This window comes from Dermacentor andersoni, chromosome 3 (genome assembly GCF_023375885.2).
Source record: "Dermacentor andersoni chromosome 3, qqDerAnde1_hic_scaffold, whole genome shotgun sequence".
Taxonomy (NCBI): domain Eukaryota; kingdom Metazoa; phylum Arthropoda; class Arachnida; order Ixodida; family Ixodidae; genus Dermacentor; species Dermacentor andersoni.
In genome coordinates, this window is record NC_092816.1 from 235029106 (window position 1) to 235047122 (window position 18017).

The 18017-nt window shown below is 48.8% G+C and overlaps 1 protein-coding gene across 1 annotated transcript in view; it reads left to right on the top strand.

Moving 5' to 3' along the window:
- Positions 1 to 278: 278 nt before the first annotated feature.
- Positions 279 to 18017, top strand: part of LOC126535946 (uncharacterized) — a 298760-nt gene continuing 281021 nt past the window's right edge. The window contains exon 1 of the mRNA XM_055073140.2: positions 279 to 613. Coding sequence (XP_054929115.1) covers positions 400 to 613 — 214 coding nt within the window. The 5' untranslated portion in view covers positions 279 to 399. The remainder of the gene's footprint in view (positions 614 to 18017) is intronic.

Below are 18017 nucleotides of genomic sequence, written 5' to 3' on the forward strand. Positions count from 1 at the left end.
AACGAACAACCCATCAAAGGCTCTTTTCTTATTCCGTGGTTATCATTCAACAGCCATTTAATCGAAGCAAGGGACAAAGTTCAGAGCAAGAATGGAATGGAATGGAAAACTTTATTGACTCTTTTAAGGTTTCAGCGGGTCGAGGCCTTCATTCTTGAAGCTTGGGTCCTCTTCAAATCTTTATTTGCAGGCACCACCCAGCTCCTGGCCTATGCCTTGCCGTGGACCCACTACACAGCCATGAGGATCATCATCGCCTGTCCACCTCATTGTGTCAAAACTGGGGTCTATCAACCGCGCCAACACTGCCCCGCAAAGCCGAATCCCGGCGGCGCATGAGCGACATCGAGCATTCGGTTGCCCAGGCGACTGCGTCCCTTGGCGCCAAAAGCGGTCGGCATGGCCAGCGCGCTGCGCTCGTGGATGCCCAGCCGTGCCAAGGGACTCGCGATGGACATATTGGCCCACGCGCTGACAGAGCTCAACAGCGGCCGGCTGCCGGCGTTCTGCTCAAAATTCAAGGTGTCCTTCAGCGCGGGCTCGGCCGACGACGCCGGCGACGCCTCCAGGCCTCAGCTGGACGACTCGCGCCGGGACCCCTGCGTCGTCATCGGTGAGCTGGTCTGTTAACAGCCCGCCCTTTTTGGCCACTTTTTCGGCAGTATTTGCTGCCTTGGTGCCCGGTGCAGGCCGAGCGAAAACCTTCAAAGTAGGGCCTTGTTGGTGTGGCCGGTGCATCATTGTGCCTTCGCATCGCGCTTTAACTTTCCCGCTTGAGGATCCCTTTGCCCGCCACTTCGATGTGCGTACTGACACGACGTGTGTTGTCGCCATAGGTCCCTGCAACGGCTGTTGCTTGCACAAGTGAGTGTTCTTTTTCCCGAGCCAGTCCGAAAGATGCAGCTCCCCTCTCGTGTTTCTGGCAGCGTTGCGTTTAGAATATTGGAAGCACGCCGTTGCAATAGTTCATTATTCGAAAGCTCTGCAGACTCTTCGTGCCCGCTGTGTAAGCAGTCTTTTGCTACTAAGCAATGTACTTCGGCTCTCATCAATGGGGCGGATTAAATACTATGATAGAAAAGCCCGCTACCTGGTGTGTGCAGTATGCTGTGCTCCCTACAGCTGCGTGCATTACAGTGCTATCGTACACCGACGGCAGTGCGCAGTACCGAAGGAAACAGCCAACCATTAGCGCGCCACGTGCGCAGGTATTTTTTCTTTTTGTTAAGCATTTTTTGGCGAGCATTTGCCACTTTGGCAGTATCTATCTCTCTGGCCGCCTACGTCTTGGTTCTCTCATGATCGTTTCATTAACTTGCTATAACAAAACTAACATACTATGGCATGAGTGTATGACGAACATAAATGATAGGCCATGACATGAATGTCATCATATGCGTGTCATGTAGGTCATGGAACAGCCGCCTACGTCTTGGTGCTCTCATGGTCGCGTCGCTAACTTGGTAGGCTCCGCGCACACAGCGTCGCATAACATCGATTCCCACAGGCCATGAGATCTGCCAGCTTTTTTTAAACAGCGGAGCTACTGAAGTTTTTGTTCCGCCGTGGAGCGTTACTAGAAAACTCAGCGCAGCTGTACGTCGCCTCATGTTGCCTAGAAACTACCTGCGAGAGCACCGAGCTACGTAACCTCCTCGCACCCCACGCGCATAGGGCGAAGTCGTGACGTCACTGGCGATTAAAAGCTCGGGCCGGCGCGGCGGCGCACCTCTCGCCTCCTCTACTCCACGCGTACGTGCTGCTGCCACGGGAAGACCGAAGAAAGTCCGGACGGCCCAAGGAGCGGCTTACCAGGAAGAGCGCCGTACTACCAAACGAGAAGCGATGCGTCGTCGCCAAGCTGATCCGGAACACCCCGCCGAAGCTGCGGCTGAGAAGAGGTGACGCCGAGTGGAGGATCCCGAGTTTCATTCCAGAGTCGGCGCAGAACGCTCGACGTCACCGAGAAAGCGATCGCGGCCTGCGACTGCTAGAAAACTTCCAGCGTTAAGCCCGCCGAGACGTGGGGAGTGCAAACGGCCGATTCCAGTGCAAATTTCTGGGCATATAGTTTGGGCTGTCACGTCTGTGACCTACAAAAAAACTCGGCGCATGGCTCAGCTGGACTCGATCGACGAAGGAGAGCCGATTCTGCCCATCGCGCAAAGGCCGCCGCCGATAAACGCCGTCTCCGAGCCGAGGAACCCGAGTTTCGGGCCAGAGACAAGGAACGCTGCCGACTGAATGCTCGGCGCCGCCTGGGAATAGGTTCCGGGCCTGCGCGTCAAGTAGAACTTTTAACGTCAAGCCCGCAAATCCATGCGAACGGCCACTTCCAGCGCGAATTTCTAGACATATAGTTCGTGCGCAGCTGCCGCGTCTGTGACTGCCTCTGATTCGACTCGAATATCTCCACGGTGAGCTCGGGACGGAGCTTTCAACAGAAGAGCTCTATCCTTGCAAGTGCTTCGCGAAACCTTCCCCGGTGGCACCAACTACGACGACGACCAGGACAACCGTTGGACATGAGGACCGGATCGACGATGATGACAACTGGTAGTGAAGCACTGTACATAATAAATTATGATGCACATACTGTGGCTTGTATGCGTGTGACTTGCTGAGGCTTCTGTGACCTACCGCCTGGCCCTCTATGACTTCGCGGATACTTGGCGAATCTTGGGGACACTTAGTATGAGCATAGTTAAGCCATGCATATTCTCGTGAGACTTAGCAAAACCTTGCAATGCTTACCATGAACCTACTCGAGCCATGTATAGCCTCGCCAAACCTAGCAATACTTAGCGAACCACTAGTGCGAACCACCCACATTTTTTTTTTCTTTAATTAGTAAGATACTTTCTCAAATTTAAGCTGAAACAAATCAAAGCTAACAGCTTCCACGCTATAGCTGCGGTCATTATACTGAGGCAGTTAAACGTTTTTCGATATATTGAGATTTACACGTTCACGTTATGCGTTCATAATGATTTCCACTGCATGAGAAGAGATTGGACGGATTTGTCGCGTGGTGTTGATGACGTCTTTGATTTCCCTACCGGAACCCTACAGTTATTTCTACTCTGCAAAAATCCCTCCGTGGGGCCCATTCGTGGATTCGACAACCGTGAGGGTATCACCGCGATAAATCGTTTGTCGTGGCTCAGACGCCTAACGTAACACTAGAAGTACGCAACATAGTTTTATAACAAGTTAGAACAGCAAAGCTTCGTGGTATTTAGCGAAGCTGCCTTTATTACATCCAGCGCGGGTGAAGTCAGGTTCTCAGCACGAGTGGAGCGCAGACGATGACATGCAATCGGGACGAGACGCGCGAACCCGAGCCTTGCGCGAGTCGATGGCACCATCTCATTAAGCGCCCTTGCAAACGCACAATTCACACACGCCAACCTTTAAGTAGCCGTCTAATTGTTTTGAAAAAATATGTGGAATGAACTTTACATGCAGTCCATACGTACGTGACAGGTGCAGACGCCTACTTTCTGAATTTTCATCTCAGTATTTTCGGCCTTATATCTATATATAGATTACTATTAAGCACGTTGATTGAGCAAACATTTTCAAACACTCTTAAAAGTTGCTTGTGGCAGATAGCACAATTCTAGTTCATGATGGGGTCTTTTCGAAGCGGCGGACACTACTTGCAGAAAAAATTTAGATGTATAATCGACGAACTAATGAAAATTCACTAATTATCTTTTTAACTCAATATATTATGGCCAATATTATAATTTACAAATTCTAGCCGTGCAGTTCGCAAGGCGGATCCACCTGTAATTTATTCTGAGGATTACACGAGTTTGGCGATAATAATTTCCGAACTTTGCGGAGAAATCCATTGGCGTTCCAGTTAATATTCTGCCTGAATGCATGGAACGACGCTTTGCTCGGAAAGTAACTGTACACTGTGCAGACTACAAAATAAACAATAAAAGCACTTAAGGAGTTACTAGAAGATGAAGACCGCCAATGTTGAGCTTTGCAGTGCAGTATCGATAACTTTCTCTTTCCGTATAATATGACGCCCCACACTTTCACGGGGAAAACGCCCGCTGGACTATTTTTGCGACGCAAACTGATGACTCGGCTTTCATTGCTTCAGCCAAATGTTAGGAATGAACTGATAGACAAAGCGGAGCTCTAGCGTGAAAGTGTCCGCATGTAAGCGCTTGGTTTGTCACGATCATTTCCTGCCGGTGATTGTGTTTTCGTGGTCTCGGTGCGAGTTGAATTATTGAAATGCTTGCTCTGAAAAGTGACACGAGCGAATTCGCCACGTACGTATTTAGTCGTTGTAGGGAAGGAAGCACGTGCGGCACATGCATGCTGATCATTTGCGGAGTTCGTGCCTTAATCCAAACGGTCAGTCAGCTGAACCTAGTAAAATTGATGTTTTCGTGCACTTCGGAAGTGTTTGAGCCAAGTTCCGCGGAACCGTCAAATGCCCGGACGACACAGCAACAGGTAGCATCCTGATAGCTGAGGTTAGAGCCACAGAGTTTCATGCAATCGTTTCTAACTCTTGCGCTAGTGCCCAATGGAGCTGCAAGCGGGGTGATTCGCTCAGCAAAGTGGTTAACGCGTGGAATTAGATAAACTTCGTCCTTCTGGCTTCAAACAGCTCCGGACCTTTGTAAATTCTTCTTTTAAACAAAGTATACTGTGTTCATATGAAATAAAGTGCGGCAGCATTCGAGCGCAAGAGGTCTCCCACAAAAGCCCGTCAGTGAAACCATCACACCACAGTCACTTGCATCGACAAGCGGCGGCCCTTATAAGTAAAACTGTTGCTTGGGCTAGTTGGTTCATGTTTGAATGTGTAAAGAGCAGGGCGCAAAGTATAGGACAGAAGAAGAACACAAACGACAGGACCAGCGACACTCACAATTAAGTGTATTTCCGCAACAAGCCTGCCTTATGTAGGTCAGCCAAACCGAAGCACACACGAAACATCAGAAGTAAAAAACAGCAATCCTTCCACCACTCAGGAATCATATCTGGCACAACAGATCAAAACAGCAAACACGAACCACACGTGGAGCACCACAGGAAGCAATTCGTCGAGCACAGTCATTACCAAGCCAACGGGGAGAAAAACGAGAGATAACAAGTACCAACTACGCTTCACTAACAAACTATCCAACACAACATCATTCAAACGCCTAAAGACCAGTCAGTGATAAAACCCACACGACTATGAAAATAATGACCAACAATTGACACGGCAAAACATGAAGAAAGGGCGTCTAAAGAACAGCGTCTGCGTCAAAACTAATATCTCTAAAGTCGCTCACCGATAAATTAATAAAACTTGTGACCACGCAAAAATGACCCATGTGACAAACAATGAAATGGACAGAACAGTTGAACGATAAACGGTCTAAAGAACAGCGCCTGCGTCAAAACGAAAAAAGACGACAAAACCTGTAAGAACCATTACAAAATCGTCAAAAAATGAAAACTAAATAAATAAAAGGTACACAGACGGAAATGAGGCCTAAACCAAGCCTTCTCAAAACGTAGTCTGCTTGTCACTAAGCACAATGGACAGCCTGATGACGCATTTGTTTCCCTTTTTTTTTTTGATGAAATAGGCTCCCACAATCTCCATCTCGAACCTGTCTTTTCCAAACTTCAAAAATTTAGTTTTTTCGAACTGAGGGCGGCAATTGGCGCAGTCTCTACAGTGCTCTACAAGGAAGCTCCCTTCATTGTTGCGCAGATTACGACAATGTTCAATTGCACGCTTATTGAAACATCGACCTGTTTGTCCCATATAGGTGCGACCACAGCTTAGGGGGATTTGGTACACGGCACGTGTCCTGCATTCAGTGTGCTTCTCCTGAACCTGAATTGAACAAACCGGGAGTTTCTCTCGGTTCATGGCACAAAGCTTAGACAGCTTGCAAGGCACCGAGAAGACAACCTGAACATTATGCCTGCTCGCCACTTTTTTAATATTGTGCTACACCTTATGAAGGTACGCAATTGCCGCAACAGACCTGCATGAGACTGGCTCCCTGATAAGAGGCGGGTGCTTGAATTTTTGGTGAATTGCTTCGCAGACAGCTGAAATCAGACATGGCGAGAAGCCTGCCTGTTGTAGTCTTTGCACTTCAGCGCTAAAGTTACTTGACACCAAATGGAAACAAGACTTAGTTAAAGCAGTTTGCGAAGAATTGGTAGCAATTGCGCGCTTTACAATCTTGGAATGGGCGCTCTCACACGGTAGCACAGGCCTTTCAAAGAACGCGGATTGTACATCCAACAGATGCCTTCCTTTGGAAGCACTAGCCTGATATCCAAAAACTGTAGCTGACCACTGTTCGGAACTTCCTTGGTAAACCTGAGACCCTGGCTGTGGTTCGACTCGATAGTCATGGTTCTCTCAACGGTAGAATCTAATTCGTGCCCAGGGATCCTCCAATATAACCAAGAAATCATCAGCATATCTGTAAATGGACACTATATGAGCATCACGAAGATTATCACTGGTCTCAGCTCTTACAACAACAAGAAAGATATTGCAAGGACAGGATCGAGCTACAGAAGAACCGATGCATATCCCTTTCTTCTGCACATAAAACTTTCCTTCAAACAAAATGGCGGCTGACATCAGGTACAACTCTAATAAGGAAATGAAATTGTCAGCGCGTACACCTGCAGCACCTGCAGCTGATAAGGAGGGTGGCTTTGCTGTTATGCTGACTGGTGTTTTTCGTGAAAAGGCCTTGGATGCTATAAAGAACTTCGAACAAGTGCCGTTTAAGTTTGGGAAGCAAGAAGGACTAGTGCTTCAACTTTTGGGAGAATTCCATTTAGCAAACTTGCACAAGATGGCAAAGGAAGAAAAATGGAGGTTTCTTGAGATCTTCCTCACTGTGAAGACACACAAGCCTGGATGTCCGCTGTGAACCATCGTTTCAGAAAGGGGAACATGGCAACGTCTTGTAAGCCGATACCTTCAGACACAACTGAGAAACATGCTGAGTGACGACCCTTTCCTGGTGCGTAGTTCTCTGGATGTGCTGAAGGATCTGGACACTTTGCCACCTCATGAATAGAACGCGTTCTCAATTGACATTGCAAATCTGTTCTATTTGGTTCCCCACCAAGGTCTCTTAGCGGTGGTCAGGGACGAGATCCAATCGACTGGTGAAATCCCCTTTCATAATGCTGCAAGTGTAAGGGCTGACAATTTCATTTCCTTATTAGAGTTCTACCTGAACTCAACCGCCATTTTGTTTGGAGGAAAGCTTTATGCGCAGAAGAAAGGGATATGCATCGGTTATTCTGTAGCTCATCTCCTTTGCGATATCTTTCTTTTGTAGGAGCTGAGATCAGTAATAAACTTCGTGATCCTCATGATGTTTCCATTGACTGATATGTTGATGATTGCTTGGTTATTTTGAAGGATGTCCCTGAACACGAATTAGATTCTACCGTTGAGAGAACCATGACTTTCTTGTCGAACCACAGCCAGGGCATCAGGTTTAACAAGGAAGTTCCGAACAGTGCATCGTCAACTCCAGTTTTTGGATATAAGGCTAGTGTTTCCAAAGGAAGGCATCTGTTGGATGCACAATCCGCGTTCTTTGAAAGGCCTGTGCTACCGTGTGAGAGCGCCCATTCCAAAGTGTAAAGCGCGCAATTGGTACCAATTCTTTGCAAATTGTTTTAACTAAGTCTTGTTTCCATTTGGTGTCAAGGAGCTTTAGCGCTCAAGTGCAAAGACTACAACAGGCAGGCTTCCCGCCAAGTCTGATTTCAGCTATTTGCGAAGCAATGCTCCAAAAACTCAAGCACCTGCCTCTTCTCAGGGAGCCAGTCTCACGCAATACTGTTGCGATAATTCAGTACCTTCATAAGGTATCGCACATTAAAGAAGTGGCGAGCAGGCATAATGTTCAGGTTGTCTTCTCGGCACCTTGCAAATTTTCTAAGCTTTGTACCATCAACCGAGAGGAACGCCCAGTTTGTTCAATTCAGCATCAGGAGAAGTTCACAGAATGCAGGACACGTGCCGTGTACCAAATCCCCCTAAGCTGTGGTCGCACCTATATGGGACAAACAGGTCGATGTTACAATAAGCGTGCAATTGAACATTGTCGTAATCTGCGCAACAATGAAGGGAGCTTCGTTGTAGAGCATTGCAGAGACTGCACTAATTGCCGCCCTCAGTTCGAAAAAACTAAATGTTTCAAGTTTGGAAAAGACTAGTTTGAGAGGAAGATTGTGGAAGCCTATTTCGTCAAAAAAGATGGAAACAAATGCGTCAGCAGGCTGTCCATTGTGCTTAGTGACAAGGAGACTGCTTTTTTAGAAGGCGTCATTTAGGCCTCATGTTAGAGTGATTTCATTTTGGTTTTTTCGTCTGTCTTCCTTTTATATATTTAGTTATTGTTTCTTGGCGATTTTCAAGTTTCTCTTACATGCTTTGTCGTCTTTTTTCGTTTTGACGCAGGCGCTGTTCTTTAGACCGTTTATCGTTCAACTGTTCTGTCCATTTCATTGTTTGTCACATGGCTAATTTATCGTGGGGTCACAAGTTTTATTAATTTATCGCTGAGTGACTTCAGAGATTTTAGTTTTCACGCAGGTGCTGTTCTTCAGACGACCTTTCTTCACGTTTTTCCTTGTTATTCGTTGCTCATTATTCTCATAGTCGTGCGGTTTTGATCACTTACTGGTCTTTAGGCGTTTGAATGGTGTTATGTGTTGGATAGTTTGTTAGTAAAGCGTAGTTGGTACTTGCTATCTCTCGTTCTTCTCCCCGTTGGCTTGGTAATGACTGTGCTCGACGAATTGCTTCCTGTGGTGCTCCACGTGTGGTTCTTGTTTGCTGATTTGACCTATTGTGCCAGATATCATCATTCCTGAGTGGTCGAAGGATTGCTGTTTTTTACTTCTAATGTTTCGTGTGTGCTTCGGTTTGGATGGCCTACATAAGGCAGGCTTGTCGCGGAAATAAACTAAGTTGTGAGTGGCGCCGGTCCTGTCGTGTGTGTTCTTCTCTCCTGTTCTTTGCGCCCTGCTCTTTACACATTCAGGCCCTTATAAATTTCTCGCAGACAAGCGAGCGCGTTCACATGCTTGGCGTGTTTCGATTTGGCCATTTCGACAGGCTGAAACGCTGCAATTAGTAGAGCTTGTGCTCGTTAATAGGGTCTTCTGCATTTATGAAAGTATAGAGTGCTTTGAAATTTAGAAAAATGAAGGCAGATAAAGCGTTACAAATGAAGCCACAAGAAAGTCTCAAGCCACAAGCACGAAGATAACACAAATCTGTGTACTAACCTTCATTCGCGCGTAGTCTGCACAGTCGCAGACCCAGAGTTCACTGCGATAATTATTGTAAGAAACTCTATGGTTACAGCCACTCCTGAAACGGTGGGGCAAGAACTGCATCGACAGCGCGCATATGATGCTCGCGCCATGATGTTGTTATCGCTGCTCCTGTATATATATTTTAGTCTTGCCTATATGCAAGAGTGTTTCATCTGTACGTATATTCGCGCAAGATGTTGGCGAGTGCAGTGTTGCCTACATGCTGCCAGGAGGTAAAACGGATAATATAGCCGTTCTGCAAGGAAGTCTCCGCGTTCGTTAAACAACCTTCGCGTTCTGACCAATTTCTCTGAAAGAGTGGCCAACAATATTTTAATACGAGGGTTAGATTAGGCCTAGGTGTAGTATGAACAAGAAAGTCATATTAAGTGTGATATCGCTTCATGTTGAGAATACGTAGCAATAATGAAAAAAGTTGGCTGGGGTTTAGCTAAGGTTAAGCCTGGATATCTCGAAGCGAAAAGGTTCGCTGATGCTTATGGTTTAGCTTTGCTTATGCTTTACGATTTAGCCTGTGGTTATGCTTACGGTTTAACTTATGGATATGCTTATGGTTTCACTTATGGATATGCTTTGGTTAGCTTATGGTTATGCTATACGTGTGCCTTGTGCAGCTATGCAAATTGCTTATCAATGATATTGTCACGTGGTGGTGACGTTGAATAACACAGTAGGAATACTGTGAACGACAAAACAAGCCTTTATTGGGCGAACCTGTGCCCACAAAACAGGCTACACTTATAGCACAACGATAGCGGCGAACACGCTCGGCGATCGTCGAACATCTGATCAGCGGGTCAAGCGCGTCGGCTTTTATACAACAGTCGTCGAATGTTCCAGACTAATCGTTGGGACCCGCATGCTTTCCACAAAGTTCTACAACATTCGAGTCACGCGATGAAATCAGATAACACAAGGTTCGGCGACAACAGACAGCCGGGTAGAAGCATCGACAACTTTCCAGAAACGTCGGATACACGCAGGCGCGTCCCTCGCTGCGCGACCACAGTTGTTGAGCGGCGAAACGCGGTCGCCCGATGAAGATAAGCACACGTGTCAATATATACCATAAGTTATGCAGGATTATTAAACTTCTTTATTCATCATTGTTCGGCACATTGTCTTGCAATTTCTGTGCAGCCATAAACACAGCTCTCTGTATCGGTACTATCATTCCACTCCCATGTTGAATGCGCACGCTTATTCTCTGGCAAGCGGTTATACAGTCGGCCTCCGCGATAAACACGCGCTTGCGGCGAACGTCAAACGATGCCGCATAGCGCGCGGCAGTGGCCACCTGCTCCGACTCCGAACACGCTCACGGAGTCAATTGCGACATACACCGGCTTGCGCGAAGCACGGTGTTGACTAGCGTAGTGAAGCTTTTCGCTTCAAAACTAGTGTCATTACTCTTGCACGGGCTCGAATGTGCCTCTCTGCGTCGCTGTCGCCTACTACCTTGCCGTCGCCAAGTTCCACCTAAAATAACTGCCTCGCCCTCCGCCAGATAGCGATTAAAGCCTGAGGTGCTTCTGGGTATGTGGAAATGTGCAATAGTTCCAGGACTTACACTTGAAATGAGGTTCTTTGCTTGAAGTCAGGGGTAGAATCGGGACTCGATGGCAACCAAAGGTCAGAGGGACGCCTCGCATTGGGCGCTCACGGGAAGACTACAAATGAAGCTGTGGAGGGTGATATGGGCTGGAAAAGTTTTGAAGTGAGGGAAGCTAACCGTAAAATTGATTATGAAGAAGAACTGAGGAATATAGAACAAAATAAATGGGCTTGGAGAGATTTCAGGTATTTGTACAGGAAGAACCTTGACTTAATGTGGAGGAAAAGAACTGGGAAGCTTACGAGCGAGTATGCGACCGGTATGCTGAGTAACATGGGAACAAAGAACGTCAACCGGAAAGCCAGAGAGGCTGAGACAATCTCATTGGTGGCGTAAAGGGGAAAAAAACCTGCCAAGTGTAACTTCTTAGGAAAAAAATTAAATCAGGAAAGAAACAATTTATGATAACTCAAAGTGAAGCTCTTTACTTTGCGAAGCGAGTTCAGGATGCCTTAGAACACGTACCTATAAAACGAAATATAAAAAGGAAGAAGAAACATGTGCTTGCTGAGGTAAAGCTGGGGAAACGATGGAGTACGCTTTATTATAATCAGTGGGCATTGGAGCACAATGAAGATACGGGACTAACGTTTCTTCTTGTACGTTGTGCAGTGTATCTGCATGTTCCTGGACTGCGGTGGGATGCATGCTACGCCCTTCTTCAGCGCCAGCATCACACCAGCGCATGCGCCTCAAGATTGCAGCGGTTGAGCGCCGCTGACACCTACGGCTATCAACGGATCCACTATTGCCGGCAGTGGCGCTCCTTACTGCTTCCTTTGTCAGCACAGGGCAGCTGCTATGACATTGTCAGACTGCACGGCGGAGCACCTAAAAGCCAGCTTCCTGGCCTTCCCCTTCTGTGGGCATGGAAGCACTATGAAGATGTGGAACTCACGTTTCTTCTTGTTCGTTGTGCAGTGTATCGGCCTGTTCCTGGACTGCGGTGGGATGCATGCTACGCCCTTCTTCAGCGCCAGCATCACACCTGCGCATGCGCCTCAAGATTGCAGCGGTTGAGCGCCGCTGACACCTACGGCTATCAACGGAGCTACTTTTGCTTGTAGTGACGCTCCGTACTGCTTCCTTGGGCAGCACAGGGCAGCTGCAGGGACATCGTCAGACTGCACGGCGCAGCACTTAAAATCCCGCTTCCTGGCCTTCCCCTTCTTTGGGCATGGAAGCACTATGAAGATGTGGAACTCACGTTTCTTCTTGTTCGTTGTGCAGTGTATCGGCATGTTCCTGGACTGCGGTGGGATGCATGCTACGCCCTTCTTCAGCGCCAGCATCACACCTGCGCATGCGCCTCAAGATTGCAGCGGTTGAGCGCCGCTGACACCTACGGCTATCAACGGATCTACTTTTGCTTGTAGTACGCTCCGTACTGCTTCCTTGGGCAGCACAGGGCAGCTGCAGGGACATCGTCAGACTGCACGGCGCAGCACTTAAAAGCCCGCTTCCTGGCCTTCCTCTTCAGTGGGCATGGTAGCACAATGAAGATGCGGGAGTCACGTTTCTTTTTGTTCGTTGTGCAGTGTATCGGCATGTTCCTGGACTGCGGTGGTATGCATGCTACGCCCTTCTTCAGCGACAGCATCACACCTGCGCATGCGCCTCAAGATTGCCGCGGTTGAGCGCCGCTGACACCTACGGTTATCAACGGATCTACTTTTGCTGTTTGCGATTTCTGTTTTTTTTTTGCATTCGTTATCAGTTGACTTCGATATTCTAACCGTTACTGAAACATGGCTTTCAGATAGTGACACAAAACCAAGCTTTCCAGGTTATCGGTCTGAGCATCTGTGTCGTAGGCAAAAAATGGGTCGAGGGCTGGCTATCTACTTTAAGAATACGTTTTCTTATGAACTGTTTAGTGATTTCTCGGTAATGAAGGCCGATTTTGAATGTTTGTGCTTGCGTATCGACAAAATAGTGGTGGTCGCTCTTTACTGCCCTGCGCTAGGGCACAAAGGTCGTTTCGTAGAGTTTGTGGACTTACTGTTGGCTTCCCCTGTCTTTTCAAACGCATCTTGCATTATTACGGGGGACATCAATATCGACTTAAGTTCCAATGATGCTTACGTAGAAAATTTTGAGACACTGTTATCTACGTATGGCTTTGCAAACCTTATAAATAAGCCTTCAAGACTTACAAAACAAACTGCCACTGTTTTGGATGTTTGCATAACAAACTTCAGTCCACGAGACATCTCCAGCGGAATATTTTCATATCCTCTTAGTGATCATCTACCAGTGTTTTTTTTGCTTTTTTCAATTACTAAACACTATGACAAGCCCTATAATAACAGAGAAGATAGACGAGCCATAAACCTTCCAAGACAAAAAGAATTTTTCCACTTGGTCAGTCTGATTGACTGGAGTGAGGTTTACAATCACGAAAATGCAGACAGCGCTTACGAGAAATTCTTTTCTTTACTACACGCTTCATGCAATGCCGCATTTCCTGTATTACAGCCGTCCGGTCGTAATAGAAGAAAACACAAGAAACCTTGGATTAATTCAGGGCTTTATCATCGTATCAAAATAAAAAATAAGTTATTCCATGATTTTATCCGTTCACGAGATCCAAATACATTCACAGAGTTTAAGAAGTATCGGAATGCTTTAACGACTGAGTTAAGAAAAGCAAAACAGTACTACTACCACAATCTTTTTGAGAGCATATCTAATAATCAGCGACGAATATGGGAGGTTGTAAACTCACTCACTTCAAGAACAAAAGCTAGGGATAGGATTACGCAGCTCGTAGTTGATGGTAAAACACTCATCGGTGAACGACTATAGCTAATACAATTAACACACATTTTGTGGATGCTGGCTCCTACAATACCATGAGCGAAACTGTCCGTGACGACAGTATGCCACTAGACACCATATTGAATCACTCTCTTTTCCTGAAACCTACTGATCCTAGTGAAATTTCAAGTATAATTGGCAAGCTAAAATATAATACATCTCCAGGGGTGGATGAACTTCGTCCGAATGAAATAAAATTAATATCGCCTTTAATATGTGAAGTTCTTAGCTACATTATTAACCTCACTCTAACAACAGGCGTATTTCCTAAGCTATTAAATATCGCCAAAGTCACCGCAATTTTCAAAGGAGGTGATACAAACAATTCATCTAACTACCGCCCTATTCCAGTACTTCCTACAATATCTAAAATATTTGAATGCGTCATTCATGAGAGGCTAGTTTCATTTTTAGAAAACCATCAGGTGATAACTCAATGTCAATATGGCTTTCGCAAGCATCGGTCGAGAGAACACGCTCTTGTACACATCAAAGACAGGATAATTGAAAACATGGAATGTAGAAAATATACACTAGGTTTGTTTTTAGACACTCAGAAAGCTTTTCATTCCATACACTTCGATTTATTACTTAACAAATTATCAAGATACGGTGTCCGAGGTATTGTACTAGATCTTCTAGATGGTTATCTGAGTGATCGTTATCAGTTGGTGAAAATTAATGATGCGGTATCAGCAGAGACGCTGCTAGCGCGCGACGGCGTAGGACGTGTGGTGTGTCGGCTCCGTCGATTTTCGGCTGGAGTCACGGCTCAATCCTCTGCACCCCAGCAAGACCGACGTCAATCGACGCAGCAAACCGTCTGGACCACGTGGATACTCATGTTCACCAGGTGGGACCACTTTTGAAGATTTTACGACCGAATTACACCCGCCTACGTGGGCGACGCCGTTAGGCCACACGGCGACGCCGACTCCCGGCGGCGTGGAACCGGCCTCCCGAGGTAAAATGGCGGCTCCCGCGTCATTCCTGAGGGGTTACGATCCCGACGCCATGGCCTGGACGACGGTTTCAACATCAGAAGATCAAAACTCCGCTCCTATTCCGACATTTCGGCACCAATCTCTCAATGAAGCGGTCGCGCGTCGCTCGCTCGTTCAAGCCAAGACGGCGGCGTCCATCGCCGCCCCAGCCTCCGGCACACCGGCCGGCAAGACGCAGCCTCCCGCTTCGCGCGCTGCGGGAAGCAAACGCAAGGCCCTTACCAAATGGAAGCCTCGGCCATTTCCAAAACCGGGCCCTGATGACTTCGTGGTCGTCCTCAAGCCACGCGAACATGTGTCGCTGCACCAAGCCTTTTCGGAGAACCGCTACGGTGCCGCCATTACGGCCTACCTCGGGCCTGAGGTGGCAAGGTCTGTTACGGTTCTGCCATCCCGTGAACAAAACTCGATATTGATCCACACCCCGAACCCGGCAGCGCCAGATCGGCTCCTCGGGGACTTCTCAATCAACACCGACCGTGGGCCGATTCCGCTCCACGGATACCTTAGGCAAGACGGAGGCGATATCTGCCACGGCGTCATGTCGTCAGCAACTCTGACACCACTGAATCGCTTCGAGAGCAGGTGCAATGGAGAGCAGGCACCATTGTCGAGGTGAGGAAATTCGGCTCCTCTAACAAAGCTCGGGTAACCTTTCGCCGGGAGGGAGAAACCGCGTTTTGTGCACTATGAGAACATGCTCATTCCAGTGCAAACCTACTACCGGACAATCCCGGCCTGCGGCCTGTGTGGGGCTGTCGGCCACCGAGTGGATGCTTGTCCCAACACGCAGCAGAAAACGTGCGGACTCTGCGGGCAACAAGCCCCGCTTGTGGAGGGGGTTCGGGCCCCTCACGAGTGTGTTCCACGGTGCTCTGTTTGTGGCGGCGGACACGCCACAAACTCACGTGAGTGTGCGGCAAAATTCCGCACACACAAGATGGCCGCCGCGAAGGGCGGGACAAAGAGGAAAATGGCGGCCAAGAACAAGAGCCGCCATCTTGGCCTCCCCGGTGAGTCACCGAGCCGGGACGACAGCAACACCGAGAAGCCGGCACCGAGAAGCTCTACCGGAGGAGCCGGCAAGCGACCGCCGACGCAGCCGCCACCACACGGCGACACTGGAAAACTGTCGACGTCGCCACCACGAGGCGAGGCCAGGGCCTGGGCCAACGCCGTGAAACACGGAACGCAGCTGAGCGGTACGGGCAGGGCTGCCTCCTCTTCCCCTACCTCCTCCCCCCCTGCGGCACGCAGTGCCGAGCAAGCCAAGATTGCAGCTCTCGAGGGCCAAATTGAGATGCTGCTCAAAAAAATTACGTTCCTGGAATCGCAGTCAAAACAGCCTACCACTCCCCCCTCTACCCCCGCAACTGAGGCTATGGAGAGTGAGCCCGCGGCACCGAATGCAGCACTGAGCGTGGAAGCTGCACTTGAGGCTCGTCTAGAGGCCCGCATAGATGCCCGTTTCAACACCCTAGAAAGTCAAATTTCCGCGGCAGTCACCTCCGCCATCGCCAAAATAACGGAAAGCATACCGACAATCGTCGCACAGCACATCGCTCAATCCTCGCGTGGCGTCCGACGAACCGGCGGTCTTATAAAAGACGTGTCTGGCCGCTGTCCGAAAACGTCGCGATGCACCATTGAAATTGATGTAGAAGACAATGACAGCTGCTCGCTCTCCGGACTGGAGGATGCTCCCCTCCCCGCGAGTGCTGGCTCCGGAGCAGCGTCCCTGCAATCGGTCTTTCCCTTCAATGACCATGGCGGACAGCCCTCAAGTTAAGCGTTCTCTCCGTACCAATTCGGCCACCCCCATCCAAATTACCCAATGGAACTGCCGGGGATTCCGCTCCCGCGCCAAGCGGGCGGACCTCCGGCTTTTCCTATCAATATTCGCTTCACTCCCCGCGGTGGTTGCCCTCCAGGAGCCAGGGAGCGGCGCCACCCTTACAAATTATACCACGTTCCCGCAGGACCCCTCTTCCTGTATCTGCGTGCACAAAAATTATACAGCCAACCAGGTTGATTTGGAACTCAATACTGATTATTCCTATGTGATGGTCACCCTTCTTCCGCTTAAGAAACAAAACGCACCATTACATATACTCAACATCTATTGTTCTCCCAAGCTCAAAAACGTAACTTTCGCAGCCCCCTTCAGTCGCGCCCTGAAGGCTGTGGGCAGGGACCCCCTGGTGATCGTGGGCGATGTCAACGCTCACAGCACACTCTGGGGGTACGTGCGTGAAGAAAAGCGTGGGCGCAAGCTAGCGGAACTTGCGTCCACGCTGGGCCTGACTCTTCACACCGACCCTGCACATCCAACGCGGGGGGTTACTCCGTGACTGGGGACACGTGTCCGGACCTTACCTTCACCAAAAACATTAGACACGCAGAATGGGCCAACACCGAGGAAACCCTCGGCAGTGACCACTGCATTCTCAACACAACCGTCAGAAGCAAACCATTGGCAAGATCCCACGCCCAAGCCCGCCTACCCGACTGGACCAAGTTCCGGCAAAACTACACTAATTCGGCCCCTATCCACGAACAAGGTTACCACGCGTGGTCACAAGAATTGGTTGCGCACCTTCGTTCGGCGGAAACTCAAGTTCAACTATCGGAGGCCACGCCGGAGGTCGACAACCACCTCCTGCACCTATGGGAGGCGCGGCACAGCCTCGTGCGTAGGTGGCGCCGCCAAAAACACAATCGGAGGCTCAAAATTCGCATCGCCGAGCTCACCCAACGAGCAGCAGAGTACGCGGCCCAGCTCGCCGACTCGAATTGGGTGGACCGATGCAACACGGCCGCTAGACAAATGTCTAGCCGGAGCACCTGGCGTCTCTTTCGCACATTGATCGATCCGACTCAAACCAGAGCCGAGACACAAAAACGTCTCCAACGGGCTATCCATAGATTCGACGGAGACATCGCAAAATTAGCATGCAGACTACGCGATCAATACCTTTGTATACAACAGGACCCCCGAGGGCCAGCGTACTCGTATGCAGGTTCCGAGAATGCGGAGCTGGACCAACCGTTCCAGCTCCGCGACCTGAAGGCGGCCCTCACTAAAATGAAGCGAGGAACGGCGCCGGGAAAAGACAAAATAACAGTGAAACTACTTGCCAACCTTCCCGACCCGGCCTACGAGGCGCTCCTTGCATACATAAACTCAATCTGGCTCGGTGAGGCAATCC